Below are 19,474 nucleotides of genomic sequence, written 5' to 3'. Positions count from 1 at the left end.
GGAGCGATTGGCGGGCTTCTCCGGGCATCTGCTGCTTTACTTAAAAGCCTTCGGGGGGTGGGGGGGAAAGTCTTTGTTGAGGGGAATCAAAGTTGTTTATTCCAAAATGACGAGTAAAACCTCAACGGCAGATCAGCTGGTATAATTAAAAGACACGATTTAACGGTCTGAAACGCAGAACGAGGGAACAAATCCTTCTAATTTCGCTCGCCGAAATTCAGACTTCTAAAACCTGCGTGAGCCCCCCCCCCTCCCTCGGTTATCCTTTTGTCATGCAACTCCCCCCGGGAATCGTCTGCTATATTTAAACTTGCAAACAGTTTTCCAGTCAGAAGCCTTTTTCTTTTTCCAATGTGGGGGTTCAGCTTCAGCGGCTGACGAACACCTTTCAGCGCGGATGACGAGGCCTTTACTGTAAACAGACAGAAATGCGTCGGGGTCGTGGGTTTGCTTAATCACGCGGCACGATTGATGGACGTGTGGAGTCCTCTCATTGCATTTCTGGGTGTGGCCGTGTAATTGTTTTTCTGATCCCCCCCCCCCAACCCACCCCCTCAAAACCAGCCAACTCGACATGAACGCAGCAGCATTCTGTGCCAGCCTAACTGCGGTCTCGCAGCCAAGCCAGTCCTGCGTGCCAAGATGAGGACCCAGATGCAAAGGATTATGGGTTTTATACCCTGTTTACAGTAACTCCAGTTTAATGTGAGGGTGGGATGAAGTGGGGGGGGGGGGGCTGTGGTCGGTGTGTCACTAATTTATTCAATTTTCTGTCCAGATTCCACCCTCGAGGCGTTTTATAGCTTTGTTGTTCTACGAGCCGAGCTGTAAATTCAAGATGCTTCTGTTCTCTTCTGTCTCCTCTGGACGCTTTTCTTTTTTTCCACACCTTGTGATGATCCCAGTCGTTTTAGTCTCCTCCAGGCAGCGGTGCAGCGTTTATACCGGCCGACCTGAGAGTGTAATGGTTCACAGCGATGCGTTAATCGTGTGAGGCGTGATCTCCCTGCTGCCAGGAAACGTTCCAGGAGATTTTTTATCCTTCAGTCGTCGTTCCTTTTGTCTTTTGTCGGAGCTTTTGAAATTTATAATGCTCACAATTTTAGAGTGGGCTCCGTTTACCACTTAATTTGCCATTGAAGGGCCCTTAAAAGGGTTTTCAGAAGGCCGCAAATGACTGTTTGTTAAGAATCCGTCTCCAGGAGCTGAAAATTGAGGAGACTTTTACTTTGCCCAAAGTCCTCGTTGTGTGGCCGGAGCTTCTGATACAAGAGCGATGATTTTTAATTTCTGCTCTCTCATTGTTTTTAATGTCATTATAATAGAGTGGAGCCACTCCTCATCTCTCCCGTTGGGAAGCAGTGGTCGATGAAATCACTGCTTATCCCTCAAATGGACGCTGATCGGTCGGGAGGCTTCTGAAACGCGGAGTTTTCCCACTGCACTCGCTAATTACTTCATTAAAATTGTATCAATCCGAGGGATTACAATACCTCAAAATGTATTCTGATTACTTTCTTTGCATTTGTTTTCATAGGCGCTGAAAGCACAGGAAATTAATATTGTTTTTAAACTGCAGTTTTATCAAGAACACCTGCTTTTATTTAAGGGGGGGGGGGAATATTCCCAGATGTAATCCTTTGATGTTTTTCATTAAATTTAAAATTGAAGGCAATAGTTCCAGTTTTCGTTTCTATTAAGAGGATCACGTGTTGCACCCCAGGAGGGGAAGACTCGACTTTCAATGACTTATTTTTATTGCAAATATATAGATATATTTTTTAAAGAATATAGAATATTTCCTTTTATGTTATCAGCTGTGGAAGGAGATGCTGGAGGCTAAAGAGAAGAAGGACTAAAGACATGATCTGTAGTTTCTACTGACATCAGAACACCCTGACATGAAAATGAACTCGGACTTGGCTGGGCCCGTCTCTCTGTCTCTTTTGACACCCCAACCAATATGCTATTGCGTATATCTCTTTTTTTTCTCTGTCTCTCTTTCCATTCCTGTAAGTGACTAATATTTTCAACCTCACTGAAAATTGCTACCATAAAGAAATAAATAGAAACAGAAATTTGAGGTTAGATGGAGAAGAAACATTTGAGTGGTGAAGTGTGCTTTACTTCAAATTCAGAACGAAGTGCGGGGGAGGGGGCTTTTATTCATGCCGCCTCTTTAGCCGATATATTTTATCTTCTCTTAAAGGATAAAACTAAAGAGACGATTATTTAAAACATTTGCAATAAACAGCTTGAAGAGGCGGCGCACCTTTAAGGAGGCTTTTGAGCCGTACTGTAAATTATACTGACTGTATACTTGGGTGAAAGCCGTTAATGCTGGCGTGGACGCCGACATCTTCCTGCTAATGGGCTGAAATTGCCTCCACGCATGTACTGCTTCAAATCATCCTGAACCTTCCAAGGCCGAAGCTGTCATGGAGGCAAGCGTTTGGAACTTCTCTCTTATCTCCAGACCTTCTTTCACTTAAAGAGCCAATTTTCTTACACACCCCTATAGAAGCTGATCCGGAGCTGTTGAACGACGTGCAACTTTGGCCACGCCGTTCTAGTAAACGCCTCAATCTCTCCAAAAGAGAGATAAAGATAAAATGAAAAATGAAAGAAATATGATGGGAGGCAGGAAGACAGTGGACATGAAAGGTTGTGTTTTAACCCAGAGCACTTTAAAACAATTCATTCTGATTGGTCAAAAAAATATATACTCAATTAATTTTATTTCTATAGCACCAGATTATAACAAAGTCATCTCAAGGCACTTTACAGGTGTAGCAGGGAAAGACAGAACCCAACTTGTCCCACAAGAACGAGAACTTTGGAGACGGAGGCGAGGAAAAAAATGTATCTTTAACAGGAAGAACCCTTGAACAGAACCTAAGGCTCATAGTGGGCGGCCGTCAGTCTGGACCGGTTGGGTTGAGAGAGACTGTGGTAGAAAGACAGAGTCAAGGACAGGTAGACAAATAGAGGGAGAGAGAGCGCACAAAAACGGGGAAGACAGAGTGCTGAAAAATATTTATAACATGAGAATAACCAGATGGAGAAAATGCAAAACTTAGCAATGAAGTATTAGAAGACGAATACTTCTGATACTTTAGCAGGATGTGATGTAATTGCAGAAGCTGCTTCCCGAGTCCTTTGAATGTCCTGACTGTCAAACTATAATATGAACGCAGCTCTTACTGAAATGGAACCGAGAAAGGATTCTTGAGTTGTTTGCATCCTGATGGAATTGTGATTGAGGAGAAATATGTTAATGACATGGCTGCGAGTGTCTTGCGGGATCAAAATAAATCCAGCGCACGTGTTTTCATTTGGGCTTTTTTTTTTTTGTCTTTCACCGAAGCTCCTGTTTCAGTTCTGGAAAGCACATCGAGCGGCCCCCAAACGGGTCAGCGCATTCCTCACTCGGTGAGACGTATGCGAGCGTGGGCCGCTGCCGTGGGATCCGACAGCACGAGTCGGTGAAGAAGCAAAACGTCCTCGGATGCTAAAAATACTTTGTCTCTGAACTGGTTGCAGCGTATGGGACTCATTTGACGTGTGCGTTGTGTCTCCGGAACATGAAAACAGATGATCCGTCTGTCGGAGCGCTCGTGTGCATGTATGGAGACTTGGGTGTGTTTATGTTCATACGCCTGTGTGTGTGTGTGTGTGTGTGTGTGTGTTTTCTATTGGTTTATAATGCCACATGAAAGTTTTTCAACACTTGATGAGATTTTCTGCTTTTGTCATCACAAGCAAGAAGCAAGACAACTTTGTCTTCTGTCGTCTCCCCCCCCCTAACCGTTGGATGCGATTGTGGACGAGCATTACAGCCACTTAGCCGTCAGCTAAACACATCAAGAACTAATGGAAGAGCTGTTCATCGCGCTGGTTTGTCTTCTCTGCTGCACAGACGGGGGCCCGTCCGTGTGAGAAACGTCAGTGTGGAAGAGACGCGAAGGAAGTAGTGATAGCTCGGGTCTCAATGTGGTGGAGTTGAAAGCTATTATGCGAGAAGGAGGGAAGAGGAAGAATCAATTTGTCCACCGCTGTGGTTAAGTTTCATGAAAGACTCAGTTTTAGTCCCTGCCCTACCTTAAGGCACGAGCCTGGAGCAGACGTCTATCTGGGCCCCCGAGCAGACGTCTATCTGGGCCCCCGAGCAGACGTCTATCTGGGCCCCCGAGCAGACGTCTATCTGGGCCCCCGAGCAGACGTCTATCTGGGGCCCCGAGCAGACGTCTATCTGGGCCCCGAGCAGACGTCTATCTGGGCCCCCGAGCAGACGTCTACCTGGGCCCCCGAGCAGACGTCTACCTGGGCCCCCGAGCAGACGTCTATCTGGGCCCCCGAGCAGACGTCTACATGGGCTCCGAGCAGACGTCTATCTGGGCCCCCGAGCAGACGTCTACATGGGCTCCGAGCAGACGTCTATCTGGGCCCCCGAGCAGACGTCTACATGGGCTCCGAGCAGACGTCTATCTGGGCCCCCGAGCAGACGTCTATCTGGGCCCCGTCCCGCTGTAGGCAATCCAAACATGCAACAGCAACAACGCCGCCGGTCTCATTAAACTCAGTTTCTCAGCATTTAACAATTCCCATGCGGCTTGAAGCTTTTCGCTAATGAAGCGCAATTAAAAGGAAAACAAGGTACTGAAAAATACGCCCCCCCCCCCTCAGTCCACTAGAGCGGCGGTCGAAGCCGATGACTCCTCTCAATACAATCCGTATGGCCTGCTCTTACAAAATTATATCTTTTGTGCCACAGATTTTGTTGGCGTTAGCTCCGAAAACCTGAATGAATCCTGATGGTGGGAAGGAGAGGATCAAGACCCAGATGATCAGAAGCAGCGGATCAATGCGTTTATACTCGCCAAACCTCCTGCAGGGATAACCAGCCACTGGACGGCATTAATGTAAATGCTCATCTGTTCAAGGTGCTTCTGATTGGTTCTGATTTCCGGTGGCCCACTTCTACACTCGTGCTCCGAGGCGTTCCGTTTTACGGAACACCCCAGAAGAACACATTTTGTAGCGGGAGTGCAAAGTGCGGATCAAGTGGCTCTGTCGGGAATTGAACCACTGATCCTGGCAGCATTAGCGGCATCTATTATTCACTAAGCCACCGGCAAATCTATTTCCCACCCCAGGAAATGTACCGAGCGCAGTGACTTCAAATGTAAATATGTGCGTGGGGGGCGAGGGGAGTTTAGAACCGAACGGCCCAAGCCAGCGTTCCGCTGAAGTTCTGTTCGTGTCTAAGGGGATATTTTTTTAGGGGGGAAATAGCCTCCCGCTTGCGCCCTGAGAGCCCAACGGGGTCTCCTTCTCCGAGGCGCTCTCTTGGGTTGACGCCGTGATGGATTCCAGATGGCAGCGGACAGAAGAGGAGTGCGCTGCCCTGATTGATAGGGGTCAGGGTGAAGTTTCTGCTACCCTCCCCTCGGACGCCGTGTCCCGTCCGTGCTCCCTGCTGCCAGGTCGTCTCCTCGTGTCCGTGTTTTACGTACCCCGTTGAGGCGGCGTTGAGCTCGCCAGGGAGCAGACGGCGTCGCGCTTTCACGTCTGGCACTTCGCCTCACCTCCGCCGAGCGTTTAATGAACTCTTTTTACAGTCGGAGGATAAATCTCAACCGCAATTTATAGGCAGTTTTCAATGAATCTTTCCAATTGCCACGCAGCGAAATGTCCATTGTAGTAAATACTAAATAGTAAACTAAACAATTAATGTAAATCTTTTGAGAGCAGGGATGGAACTTTTTTTGGGGGTTCTATTTCCATCTTTGTTTGCAACATTTTCCATCGTGTGCGCCTCAGAGTTCTACAGCGGGAAGGAACCGATTCAAAATTAGATTACTTTTGTTCTGTTTCGGAAATTGCAGTACACACAGTGCCGTTTAATCGTTTTCAGTGATTAAAAAGCAATGATAAAGGCAGACTCATCTAATTGTTGCAGAACCAGACATCTATTCATCGTCCAAATGTTTATATTTTTCTCCCTTTACAACGAAAATCATATTTTGAGTGGCTGAAATGAAAGCATTGCTCCGTTTGTCCCCTCAGGACCATGCCGTCTCTCCAGAACTCCGCCATCCTGCCGCTGTTGAGCTTCCTGATTGGTCTGAGCGTTTCTCTGAACCCGCGAGACCCCAACGTTTGCAGCCTGTGGGAGAGGTGAGGCCCGGCGGGCCGCGGCAAACGCACTGAATGTCACCAATGAAACGTTTTCTCACGCTTACATGGAGACGACAGTTTACTTTGTGACATCCATTTGTCACATAAATAACAGAATAAACCTCAAAAACATGACTAGATGTTTTTATATTGAATTATTTATAATGTTGTTAAAGGAAAATTAAAGTTCTTGGGTTGCTGTTAGGCTCTATATGTTCCTATATGTTTAGCACCGGACAGGCTTTAATTGTGATGCTATGGCGGTGCAATCTGGGAAAACAGATCATGGAGTTTCATCCTGTAACAGACATGAATTAGTCTTTGGAGTTTTATGAAATTCCTACAGATAATTGCCTCTAAATCCGGTTTATGATCCTCACGATGACATCCGAGGGACGTCCGGGGAATCATTAGGACTCGTTCACGGCTGCAACTAATAATGATGTCATTATTAATTCCTTCCCCGATCATTGTCTCAATTTGACGTCGCTTTATTTAAAACATGACTGTAACTCAAGTTGCGTTAATTAAAGAAAGCTACATTTTCATTTTCAGAACCCAAATATATTCAGTCGTCTATCATACGCGTCAAAGAAATGATCGACCTGGAGTCCTGGACTTCGTATAACTGAACATTTATTACAAGGAGCCCTTTCTCGATGGATTCCGGAGCCGATTAAGGCCGTCTCCCACCAGATAAAGCTCTCTTTAAAACCCGAAGTCCGTGGCAACATTCCCAAACTGGCATGCTAGTAGGCTACACATTTCAGCTCAACCAGCAGAGACTGGCCCAATAGCCCTGATGGAGGGCGTAACCACAGCAACACATTGACTGTAGCACACGGCAGCCAATGGCTTTACAAGTATGTGGAGAATGTTTGTAAAATTGTTCCCATCGCAGTGGAAGGAAACAAAAGTTCTGTAGAACAAAGGTTTGGACCGGCGGCCATTTTGAGACGCGCGTGTCCTGCCTTTCAGCTTCACCACCTCAGTGAAGGAATCCTACTCGCATCCTTACGACCATGTGACCGAGGAGCCCTGCTCGGATCCCCGGACCTCCTACAGATGCACGCGCCACAGGTAGCGTCAGCCTAAGGACTCGTTTCCTGTCGGCCTGACTTCCTGTTCCTGCCGGCGGCGGGTCAAAATGTCCCGTGTTGCTCTTTCAGGATCACCTACAAGACGGCCTACAGGCAGGCGGTGAAGACCGACTACCGCAAGAGGTACCAGTGCTGCCCGGGGTACTACGAGAGCAGAGACAAATGTGTCCGTAAGTGAAGCGTCAACTGTTTAATCTGATTATTTAAAACCAATTCAAGTGTATGTTGTGGAATTTCAAAATAAAAGAGTGTAGCAGGCCAAATAAACAGATTCATTGTCATCATCTGAAAACTCTAAATCTGGTGCAGCTACCACGCCGCTGACAGTCAGCGGTGACGTGTATAAATAACGCGAACCCATACCCTCCCGTTGGTCGGAGCCATTCTCCAAACATCCTTGTGCATTGCTGGCTGATCTGACGGTGGTAATAAACAAACGTTCGCCGCTTGGTGCTCAGAAAATTTAGCATTTTGGTGTAAAATGTTTGAGATAATTTGCATTTCATTTCACAGTCTGTCACACGAAAGCCATCACTTGTTTTTTTGTTTTGTTTTATAATTGAGGTATCTCCCCTTCAATGCGTCACCTGCGACTCTCTCGAAGGCTGCAATCTGCACAATGTTGTGTTTTAAAATGGGCGTAATTAAATTTAATTATACTCTCCTCCTCCATTTGATGCCGCCTGCCAGATCTCCGGCGCACCTTCGTCTGGAGGAAACTCCAGAAGTGATTTTTTTTTTTTACTGCAGCACATTTCCCTGCGAGGCAAAGCGGTTAGGAAACATTTCTCTTGTGTAACGAAGCCTGAGATCATCACAGATCAGAACATTTATGATGCTGGAAAGTGGACAAAGCTTCCAGGGGGCTCTGTGACATTGGCGCTAGCAGTCGAATGGCTGGTCACAGCTGTTTGTTGGCTGCTGTTTATGATGGCTGGAATGCATTTAGAAGGGTTAGAATGCACTTTTAATTCAATTTATAAACAGCCTTATAACATCAATCAGCGGAGTGAAATGTCCTTTGTCTCCCTCGGGGTGGGAGTTATTCTGTTTTTGATGTCCGACACTTCTCAGCATTCATCTTCTCTGAATTACTCTCATTGATTTTTCTATTTCTTAAGTATCCGGTTGTAAAACTTCTCTCTGATCTGAAATCCGGGTGTAAACTCATGCGATTCTACGGAGGCGGGACGAGAATCTCAAGCTCCGTTTAGACAAAAAAAAAAGGGAGTGATTCTGTTTGGATCGGCGGGGGGGGGGGGGGTCTTATAAATAAAGTCTTATTTACGCTTCTCTTACTAATTACAACCTCAACAGGCTGACCTGTGCCCGGCTGCAGCTTCATGAACAGAATAATAATTCAGCTGCCTGTTCTTCACAAAGCCGGGGCTGTTACGAAGTGTGTTTCCCACCAACAGCTCGCTGCACGAAGGAGTGTGTCCACGGTCGATGTGTCGCCCCGGACCGCTGCCAGTGCGAGGGAGGCTGGCGAGGCGAGGACTGTTCCAGCGGTATGAATCACACGTTTCTCCTCATTTCTCCAGCTGCATGAAAACAAATCTAAGCCTACAGATGGCTGCAGAGCGACCGACTGTCACAGAAGGCCTCTCCAGAATGCAGCGAGTCAGAGCGAGATGCTGCAGCCCCGGGGCTCACTCGGCTATTTATCAGTTCCTGTAACTTATAAAGGAGAACAAAAAGCCTCGTAATGGCAAAATAGAAAACAAAACAGAGCCTCATCTTTCTCCTTTTACTCGTTTTGACCTCTTTACCAACCTGAAGTCAGCAGAAATGGTTACGTAAGAGTTATTCAAAGCAACTTCGCCTCTTCGTCTCCTCTGAAATCTTAAATCCCAGCGTCCAGGAGACGTGGGACGCGAAACCAGAAGCACATTTGGTGCAGTTTTCCACCACCCCCGCCCCTTTCAGCTGGGTCAATAGTACACAGCAGCTCCGCTCCAGGTTTCCTTTCACTGCTGCAGGGGGAGAGACGCCGCTTCAACGGGCAGCGCTTGATGTCTTGACAGAGGGCTGATGGGAAGGGGAAATGGAAAAAGTTACCCCGCTCCGTTTCTCCTGCAAGGCCAAGTTCTCTCATTACGCCCCCCTCCCCTTCATCCCTTCACTCAGCTGCTTTTTCTCCTTCCACTCCTCCTCCTCCTGCATTGGAGTTGTGCTACATCTGAGTCGTTTTTGGCAGAACGAACCTCATATTTCCTGGATGTCTGTGTGCACAGCGACCCAACTATGGAGAAAGAGGAGAGGTTTTCATCCTGAACCCTTTTAGGACTGTTTGACCATGAATATACAGAGTAAAAAAAAAAAAGAAAAATAATGATAAATCTACTGAAAACCCCAGGGCAAGGATGGAAGAGAAGGAAAAACAGGAATATCGGGGAAGTGTTTATGCAAATTCCATTTAAAAAGAGATTTAATAGCAGGGATCTTTAATCAAGAGGCAGCGGCGAGGGTCAGCGAGATGTTTAGGAGATTATGTGGACTTGGGATGCAGAGCAAAACCCAAATCGCCGCTGGGAAATCTCTCAGGGGGAAAGGAAGAATTTTCCCACCATATCGGAGTGCATTCCGCAGCGAGGACAGTCAGGCGATGCCAGCTCTGAAGTGCGTGCCAGACGGAGGGTCTGCATGCAGCATTACTCACACCGGGTTGTAGCGCTGCAGATGTAATGGAAACGATACTCTGCATGGAGACGCAGCGAATTACGAGCGATCACGCATCCCCGCTTCAGAGATGTTAGTTCAAGGAAGTTAAAAAGTCGTTAATCCTGCCACCCGGTTTCACGTTGTCCGACTGATGATGCATCTCAGCAGCTTCGACCCCGAGTCCTGTTTGATCCTCCGTCTTTAGCCACTCGTTCAAACTTCTGCCCGTCACTTTTCTTTTCTACAGCATTGCACAGAAACGTTGAAATATTTATGAATTCATCTTCACTACAAACAGGTGGATTCGGCTCTCGGAGACGCTTTTATAAAAACTCCTTCCGGAGATTGTTCAGAAATCTTCCCACGGGTTTGTTTCGTTTTATCTTAATTGCATTCGTTGCAACCGGCCGAAAGCAGCAGCGAAAACCTCGCTCTCGATGATGTTTGTTTGTGGATAAACAAACAAACAGGAAGTTTGCCGTGTTTGTCAGAGGGCGGCGTTAACCCGGTGACCCCTCCCCCCCCCACTCCATCCACCTCCCGTCTGGATCTACCTTTAAGTAAATGTCTCTTGCCGACCTGGAAAACGTCCGTGTAAACATAATCGCTGCTCCAGCCGAGTTTCTCGTTACTCAACGTGACACGCTCCGGCGGGACCCCTCTCTCTAATGCCCACACGGGACGAGCGAAGTTATGAGGCAGGGGTCCCACGCCAAGTTAGTGCAATAAACACTGCAGCTCAAAGGCAGGCCAAATTTGGCTCTGCTCTACCCTCTGTAATTATCATCAGAGCAGCCCTTGTATTTTTTTCAAAGCTGTGGATGTTCTGCGGGGGGGGGGGCATGCAGCCCTGGCCTCGGTTCATTCGGTACATCGACTGCAGATTCACGCAGGCCAGAGTGAAACTGCTGGAATTGGTCTTTAGCTCGACAGAAGGAATTACATCATCGCCTTTAAAGACAGTCAAAGTTATTGATCAGACATAAGAAGGCCTCGCCCCTTGACCCATCTGGGTTCTCGTGGCACGACCCGATGAACTGAAATCCAACCTTCAGCGAGTCTCTGCTGCGTGCTAACCCCCCCCCCCCCCAAGGAGCGGAACATTCAAAAACACCTTCATCCTATGAGCTCCATGCAAATCTGCCTGGCAACTCCTACTTATTTGTTGGTAACACAACCCAGCCCTGCTAATGGGGAGGAGAGCCACGGTAATGTAAGGAAGAGTCATGTCATCCAAGCACCCCGCCCATGCGTTCTGTGCTGGTGAACGCTCCAGATTTAATCACATTTGTTTGTTTTTCATGACATCATGCATTACTGTAAAGTGCACTCCGAGTTTGTACGAGAGGAAAAGGGTTTGTGGAAAAACAAAGCAAACGCAAAATGATTCTGATTACAGCATGCAAGTTATCACGCTTCGGGGAGGGGGGGGTATTTCAGTTCCAGCGCTGCAGAGTGGATTCGACTCGATGTTTAGAGCCGCCGCAGCATTACTAGAAACCGACTGGGTCGAACCTTTGGAAAATGTGGCCAATTAAATGGAGAACATTCCTGCCCATGGCAGTAGGGGCTCTATATAAAGGAGCAAATACAGGATAAGCAAGTTTAAGAATAAAAAGACTAATTGTCCAGAGGAGTAGTCGAAGTTTTAGTTCCATCATAAATAAGCATTGCTTTTCCCTTTCAGCCTGTGACGACAGACACTGGGGGCCGGGCTGCAGCCAGCAGTGCAAGTGTGACAATGCAGCTCTCTGCGATCCGGTCAAAGGCGCGTGCCAGTGTCCCCCGGGGTTCATAGGACGCCACTGCGAGGACGCATGTCCAGCCGGGACCTTCGGGAAGGGCTGCCTGCAGCGGTGCAAGTGTGGGACCGGAGGGTCCTGTGATCAAGCCACCGGAGAGTGTTTATGTCGAGAAGGCTTCACCGGGACTTTGTAAGTGCATTAAATTAAAAAATAAAAAAAGATTACGTAGGAGCCCTGTAGGAAAACGCGATTTATCTGTCATCTGACTTTATTTGTCCCTCAAAAAGCAGTTCGGAGCAAAAAACAAACGTTTAAAAATAAACAAGTTTATGTTCAGGTTAAAGTTTTCATAAAAATAATCAGTAAAATATGCATTAGTGTTTGGCTTTTATGTGATTAATAAATATCTGAGTTGCAGTAGATCAATCAGTCCTCCCTGACTCCGCCCCTTTTGTTTGGTCCCGTCTGGTTAATCGAAGTAAAACGAGTATGGGCAAATTAAAATATCAATTTACAATTGAGTTAATTAGAATTCTGGACCAAACATCACAATCGAGCCGATATTCGAGGACATGTTATCACAAAAACACGTTATCTTTGTGATCCAGTGATCAATACTAGCGAGATGCTAGTAGCGTAGCTACAAACAACAAATGAATTCTGAGCGATATAAAAATAAAAAGTGAAATATTTGAATCAGAATTTTACTGGAGGACTATTTAGGAGCACAGAAGGGCAAATAAAATCATAGCTAAAAACAATACTCCAGTAAATATATTTAGTTACTCGACACCTCTGTTGATTGTTGGATTTTGTTCTGTCCACATTTACCGTGGACGAGCCACGACTCACCCCTCTCTCCCTCTCCCTCCCTCTCTCCCCCCCCAGCTGTGAGAAGGTGTGTCCCAGGAAGTGCCAAGCGCGATGCCCCTGCCAGAATGGCGGCATATGTAGGGGCAAAGGAATCTGCGCTTGCCCCCCTGGATGGACGGTATGTTTTCAAAGCTTACTATTTTTTCCGACGCTAAGCTTCACGTTATCCGCGGATGTTGACAGATTTGATTTAGCTCTGGTTTTCCCGCTCCAGCTGGCTCCGACCTTTGGATGGCCGGCCTCGTTTTTGCAACGCCGACTTATCTGTTAAGACATTTTGAAGGCAGCCTGTCATCTCCAGAGAGATGCAGATGGTTTTCCATGAACAGGGGGAAAAAAGAAATCCATCATAAGCTGTCTTTTGCTTTTTGGAAGTGGCGAGACAAAATAGTGATCGTGATTATTTTCGGATTCGCTACGTCAGTTTGACACTAAAGCTGCTTTGACTTTCTATTGTCGCTTTGCTGCATCTTGCCTATTATTTTTCCAGGGTGCCGTTTGCACAGAGCGATGTCCAGAAGGCCGGTTTGGACCAAACTGTGCAGAGGAGTGCGTCTGCCATAACAGGGGCAAGTGTGACCCTGAAAGCGGCCAGTGTGCGTGCACTAAAGGCTTCACTGGTACCAGGTGTGTGCATGCCAGAATCAGCCTGAAGCAGCCTTGGCCGACATCGGCGCCGCCGGCTAACCGTTTAGATTTCGGCTGTGTTTCGTGCACGACAGACTTGTGACTTTTGCCTCCCGTCTTCCCTGCGTGCGTCTGCCGTTGTCCTCAGGTGTAACGAGGAGTGTGCTGCGGGCTCTTACGGCCAGGACTGCAAAGGTGCGTGCGACTGCGCTAACGGTGCGCGATGCTACAACATCGACGGCGGCTGCCTGTGCGAGCCGGGCTTCAGCGGCCCGCGCTGCAGGGACCGGATGTGTGCGCCCGGAAAGTACGGCATGCACTGCGAACGCACCTGCCTCTGCCAGGACAAACACACCCTCAGGTGAGTCGAGCAGAAAAGGGTTCGTCGTTGAGTTTGTGGATTGTGGTTGTGACGTCATCATTATGCATCTCTGCCGTCATTGGCCAGCTGTCACCCAATGAAAGGAGAATGCACCTGCCAACCTGGATGGGCGGGGCTGTTCTGCAACGAGACCTGCGCTCGCGGTTTCTACGGCCACGGTTGCCTGGAGCCGTGTCTGTGTGTGAACGGGGGGGTGTGCGACGGCGCTACCGGACGGTGCCAGTGCGCCCCGGGGTTCACGGTCAGTGCGCCCCGTTCACAGCGAGCTCAGAGCGTGACTCTTCGTGTGTGTTTACCGATGATTTTATTGATAACTTCAGGGGGTTCACTGCGAGAGTCCGTGTAAAAGCGGCACCCACGGCAGGAACTGCTCCCTGGGGTGCTCCTGCGATAAGTTCGTCGACTGCTCGCCCATCGACGGCACTTGCTTCTGCAAAGAGGGTAAACATGTCGACCGCTGAGAGAACGGTCTGCCCACTATGTCGAGAATAAACATGCCTGATGAGGCTTCGTGTGCGCGCAGGCTGGCGGGGGCCGGACTGCTCCGTCCCCTGCTCTGAGGGAACCTGGGGGCCCGGGTGCAACGGCACCTGCCAGTGCACCAACGGGGCAAAATGTAATCCTGCAGATGGATCCTGCACCTGCACCGCCGGCTGGCGGGGGCCCCGCTGCGACCAACAGTGTCCGGTAAAACAATCTGACTCAAATAAAAGTTCCGTTTATGAAAGGAAACAAAATCCAAAGTACAAATTATAAGAGTTGAGGTTTTTACTTAAAGATCGGAACCATTTCTGCAGAAACAGGAACTGACGTCGTTTGAAACCTCCTTGTAAATACAAACGGGAGAAGATGAGGAAACTGCTGGACATGTTTCCGCTAAGCCGAGCAGACGGATGAACTTTATCTCTGATGAGTTCAATAGACAAATCAAACGGCTGCTATTGATCCAGAGCAAGTCAGCCAGGATTGGCGGCTCATCTCTTCATCCCTTACGTCCCCCGCCTGCATCCTTTAATCTGTATTTTTGATTGCGTGCCCTTCCTACCGTTGCCGTGCCAACCCACCAGGCCGTCCATACAGCAACACATTGTCAGTGTAGTATTTTTTTTCGGGACTCTGGCTGAGCCGACCCGATTCCCCTGACAGTTCTTTTCGCCTGTTGGCATTTGTTCACGTGTGCAGATGGGCACGTTTGGGCCAGGCTGCCTGAAGAGGTGCGATTGTATCCATGCCGACGGCTGCCAGGCGACCACCGGGGAGTGCCACTGTCTGCCAGGCTGGTGGGGTAAGTGACGATGCCCTCCTTATGGCGCCGCCCGGCTTGGCTCGGGCGGCTTCCGCTCATTCCTCATGACGGTTGGAAAACGCGGCGAGCCGGAGTCGGAAAAGACTCCGTGGATACGGCCGTGAAGTGAACGGCGACTATCGGATCAATGCTTCGGTCGGTGCATCAGTTTCATCAGAACGTCTCCTCGCCCCGTTCCAGGCTCCCGCTGCAGCGAGCCGTGCTCGGAGGGCCTGTGGGGCCGCCACTGTAACCAGACCTGTTTCAAGCGCTGCCCCAACAGCGACACGTGTCTGAGGGAGTCCGGATCGTGCGTGTGCCGCCCCGGCTACTGGGGAGCCGCCTGCCAGAACAGTGAGCGCCCGTCAGCGACACAGCAAAGCTGGATGTACTCCGCCAGCGTCGGGCTCACATTTAATCTCTCGTCTCCCAGAATGCCGTGCTGGTGTGCACGGCGACCGGTGCAGCATGCCCTGCCCGTCCTGCGGGGAGTCGTACCGCTGCCATCACGTGACGGGAGAATGCGACTGCCTGCCGGGACACACCGGAGCCAACTGTGATCAAGGTGGGCGTCAATAATCAGACACCCATCAGCAAATCAGACATAACGACGATCAATTTCCACGCTTTTAATCTATCTATCGTCTGTTCTGCAGTTTGCCCACATGGCTACTATGGCAAACTGTGTTCTGAAGTGTGCCTCGACTGCGCCAACAACTCCACCTGCGACCACCGGGACGGGCATTGTGAATGCTTGCCTGGCTGGACGGCGACAGACTGCTCCATGCGTGAGTCCAACGCCCCCGATAGCTGAGGTGACGCGCGGTAACTGAAGGCTGGTGACGCATTGATCCGTTTTCCAGCCTGCAGTCCGGGACGCTTCGGACCGTTCTGCACCCAGACCTGCTCCTGCCCCTCCGACCTCATCTGTGACCGACTCACCGGAGACTGCACGTGTGAAAGTGGCAGCGACGACTGTAAGCAAGGTGACTATTTTCATCATCACCGGCTTTTTCTTCAAAAGTCGTAGCTGAATGAGCCTCTGGTAGATTCTCAGAGGCCAAATGTGAATTGAAGTCGCTTTTCTTTCCACTTGACAGGCTCGCCTGCGCAGTCGGGGAGCGTCATGGTCCCTCTTCCTCCCGGCGAGAGGGAGTCCTGGGGGGCCATCAGCGGCATCGTCGTGCTCGTCCTCCTGGTGGTGCTGCTGCTGGCTCTGCTGCTGCTTTACCGCCGCAGGCAGAAGTACAAGCAGAACAACACGCCCAACGTCTCCTTCTCCGCCAGCCGCACGGTCAACTCCGAATACGCCGTTCCAGGTGCGGCAGAGACGAGATTAAATACGTGCTTTTATTCATGAGGGTATTTTTAAACCTCTACAAAAAGGTGGAGAACGCGATTGCTTGCGTTCGATCAAGTTTCTGCAGAAATCAGAAGCAGCAACAAAAAAAAAATCAGAGTTTGAAGCGCATCGGAATGTTAGCATTGCTGCTAAAGTCAAGGACAAACATGTCTAGTCCAGCAACCGGACTAGACAATCCATTTAATAATTTGTTCCTGGTAACATTCCCGACATTTTCTGAAAATTTCATCGAGATCCGTCTAACTATTTGAGTTTGTGTTGCTAAGAGACAGACAGATAAACGCCGTCAAAAACCGTCCTTGGTGGAGGTAAATATTCCCGGATTTTAAGCACGCTTTAAGCCTGGAAATGGTTTGAATTCAGATTGCAGTGAATATTAGCATTTAGCTCTCTCGGTGCGACGCTGTGCATTTTTCAAAACATTCCAATTAGACTTATTTCCCCCCCCTCTCTCAATAAGACGCTTCCGCTGTGTTTTCCTCATTTCATTGGCCTTGAGGTAATGCGACTGCAGCAGACGTGACTCCATGTGTTTGTTTTGGCCCACAGATGTTCCCCACAGTTACCATCACTACTACTCCAACCCCAGCTACCACACGCTGAGCCAGAACAGGCCTCCGCTCCCCCACCTCCCCAACAACCGCGAGCGCACCATCAAGGTGAAGTCAGGGCCCCGTTATCGTCCCCTCAGAGCGGCTGTCAACAGCAGCCCTGCTGGTCCAGCGCATAAACACATCTGGACTTACATTTCTGACTTACATGATATTGTCTGTCTGTCACATAGAACACCAATAACCAGCTGTTCTGCAGCGTGAAAAACGCGGAGAGGGAGAGGCGGGGCCTGTTCGGGGTTGAAAGCAATGCGACTCTACCTGCGGACTGGAAACACCACGAGCCCCGCAAAGACTCAGGTCCGTCTGGGTGACTCATTTAGCAGTTCTCCCGACGTCCTGACCACAGCTGGATGAAAATAATCTGTTAAAACTCAATTTACTGCTGATCCAACACAACCACGTCCTTATTCTGAGAGCCAATAAAAGCCGTCCTGGATTAAAACCTTCAGTGACAATGACTCTCCTGTCATCGGGTAAATCTTTCCGGAGAGGACAGACTTAATCTGATCAACAAGAAGACATCTCTTTATGAGCAGCGTGAGATTATCGCTCGCTTTAATATAAAGACGCCGTCGCTGATTGAGGCGTTTGGATGTCCAGATGTAAAAGAACCACATAAGGTCAGAGAAATCCAGGCCAGAGACGCGCAGAAACAAACAATACATTTCACTTCGTAAAAAGGGAAGGGGGGAATTGCCTCGACAGCTTTTTACTCGTCTGGTGCTGATTTCGCAGGTTTCCAAAGCAACGTATCTGTTTGTGATTAGTTTTTCTATCCAGATGCCAGATTTGTCTTGTTTTTATTGTTTACAGGAGCCTTTGGAATCGACCGGAGCTTCAGCTACAGCGCCAGCCTCGGAAAATATTACAACAAAGGTAGTTTAGCACGCCGTTTTCACCTTTTTCATGAGCTAAGAAGGAAAACGGTACCACGTGGAGCTGCGCGATAGCAGCAACATTAGCCGGACCAACGCACACGAAGAAATAACCTCTTTAAAACATATTTATTTTGTCACACGCTCATGACAGAGCTGAAGGACACCGTGACGGCGAGCAGCAGCTCTCTGAACAGCGAGAATCCTTACGCCACCATCAAAGATCTGCCCGGCCTGCCCTTCTACCCCCCGGAGTGCAGCTACATGGAGATGAAGGCGGCTGCGCCCAGAGAGCGGGCGTACACCGAGATCAGCCCGCCGCTGTTCAACGCAGCCGCCTCACGCAGAGGTGAGGACACGAGAAGAACGTCTTCCATGGGATGGATCGCTTTAATGCTGAACCGTCGTTTGATCATGCCATCAAAATCAAAACAAAGAAGGAGTCTCATGGAGAAGAACCATTAAGGTGGAATCGACCTTTCCGTCTAATACGCCCACATGACTTAGTAGACCAATCATGACGCGACACGTCACCTCTTTGCCTCTGGTGTTTACAGCTAAAACCTTTGTCTAATTAGCTAATCATTAGCACCTGGCCTCGATCTTATCGGTGGGATGTTTGTATTACTCTGCAGCATTTGTTGCTCGTTAGACCACAGTGTAAACTATAAAGATATATTTAGTACGTTTCATTAACATTTTCTTCGGTAAACTATTGTCATATAATCAGAAATAGTTGCAGCCTATCACACTTATAGGCTGTATAAGTACCCGAGCTGCTGCACGTTGATCCGGAACAAACGGAGTCATTTCCGCACAATGGGAACAAAATAATAAGAATTAATTCTTACCGTGCTTGTTGACAGGAACAGCGTCCATAGATTTCCGTCGCTTTCTGACTCCTGTACCGTTGCAGGGATGTTAATTCCGCCATTTTTCTTTTACAAAAAATACATCGAAACCGAGTGAAAAACTTCCTTCACTGAAATATTTAAAGCCCCTCTGCGTGCTCCTCAGCAAAAATATCCATACCCACAAAACACCTGATGGAGAAATCACCGGGAAGTTCTGTGTGCTTTGCCAATGAACACAATGCGTTTCCATCCATTTTGGTCAAATGCTGTCTGAGTGTCTGAGCTGTCGCCTTCCGGGGGGCGGGAGGGGGGGGCGTGGCATGGAAAGGTCAAGGAGCAGGAGGAATAAATGTTCCCCTATCAGTCTTTTTTTATGTTTTATTAGCAGGAATACATCAACACGACACCACAATATGATAATAGGATCGAGTGACATTTTAGGTTAGGAAACTCTTAGATTCATGGAAACATCGGTGCTTTTCCTCACATGAAGCAGAATGTCTGGATTAACGGGGAGAGGAAAAGTCACCGTTCTCCATCGCCTGTTCCTCCTCATATTCACACGAGAGAATGCTGAGGCAGCTTTTTAGTGTTCTCATTCCTCGTTTCTGTGTATTCCAACAGAGCGTCAGAGCTCCCTGGGTCACGCTCCACACGAAGACCCCCAGAGCCACTACGACCTCCCCGTGAACAGCCACATCCCGGGACACTACGACCTCCCGCCTGTCCGCCGCCCTCCGTCCCCCAGGAGGACACCTCAGTGACATTCACAGGAGCAGCAAAAAGTCTCCTCTCCTGAAGAAAGAGCAAACTTTGAGCTCAGACCACCCACAGAGCAGCGAGGGGAAGCTCCGTTTACGACTCAGCACCGCCCCCTGGTGGGCACAAATGGGACAGGCTTCACCGTGACGG

At 48.8% G+C, this 19,474-nt stretch overlaps 1 protein-coding gene across 1 annotated transcript; it reads left to right on the top strand.

Annotated features, from left to right (window-relative positions):
* Positions 1–6,073: 6,073 nt before the first annotated feature.
* pear1 (platelet endothelial aggregation receptor 1) lies at positions 6,074–19,326 on the top strand. Its single transcript, XM_068755975.1, has 22 exons — positions 6,074–6,180; positions 7,159–7,260; positions 7,350–7,450; positions 8,699–8,791; positions 11,632–11,878; positions 12,578–12,680; positions 13,053–13,189; positions 13,338–13,550; positions 13,638–13,812; positions 13,892–14,012; positions 14,095–14,258; positions 14,754–14,856; positions 15,058–15,210; positions 15,290–15,421; positions 15,513–15,644; positions 15,720–15,842; positions 15,957–16,175; positions 16,769–16,878; positions 17,004–17,130; positions 17,647–17,709; positions 17,863–18,057; positions 19,187–19,326. Exons 1-22 carry the CDS (start codon positions 6,074–6,076, stop codon positions 19,324–19,326), a joined length of 3,060 nt encoding a protein of 1,019 aa, XP_068612076.1.
* The last annotated feature ends 148 nt before the right edge of the window (positions 19,327–19,474 follow it).

The sequence above is a fragment of the Brachionichthys hirsutus genome, chromosome 3, assembly GCF_040956055.1.
Source record: "Brachionichthys hirsutus isolate HB-005 chromosome 3, CSIRO-AGI_Bhir_v1, whole genome shotgun sequence".
In the NCBI taxonomy this organism is placed as follows: domain Eukaryota; kingdom Metazoa; phylum Chordata; class Actinopteri; order Lophiiformes; family Brachionichthyidae; genus Brachionichthys; species Brachionichthys hirsutus.
This window is presented reverse-complemented; position numbering and strand designations above follow the sequence as displayed.

Excerpts from the sequence above, each read along its gene's own strand:
- pear1 (XM_068755975.1), top strand. The coding sequence starts at position 6,074 with ATGCCGTCTCTCCAGAACTCCGCCATCCTGCCGCTGTTGAGCTTCCTG. Across the intron at positions 6,181-7,158 it reads GTTTGCAGCCTGTGGGAGAG|CTTCACCACCTCAGTGAAGG; the intron begins GTGAGGCCCGGC and ends CCTGCCTTTCAG. Across the intron at positions 13,551-13,637 it reads CAGGACAAACACACCCTCAG|CTGTCACCCAATGAAAGGAG; the intron begins GTGAGTCGAGCA and ends GTCATTGGCCAG.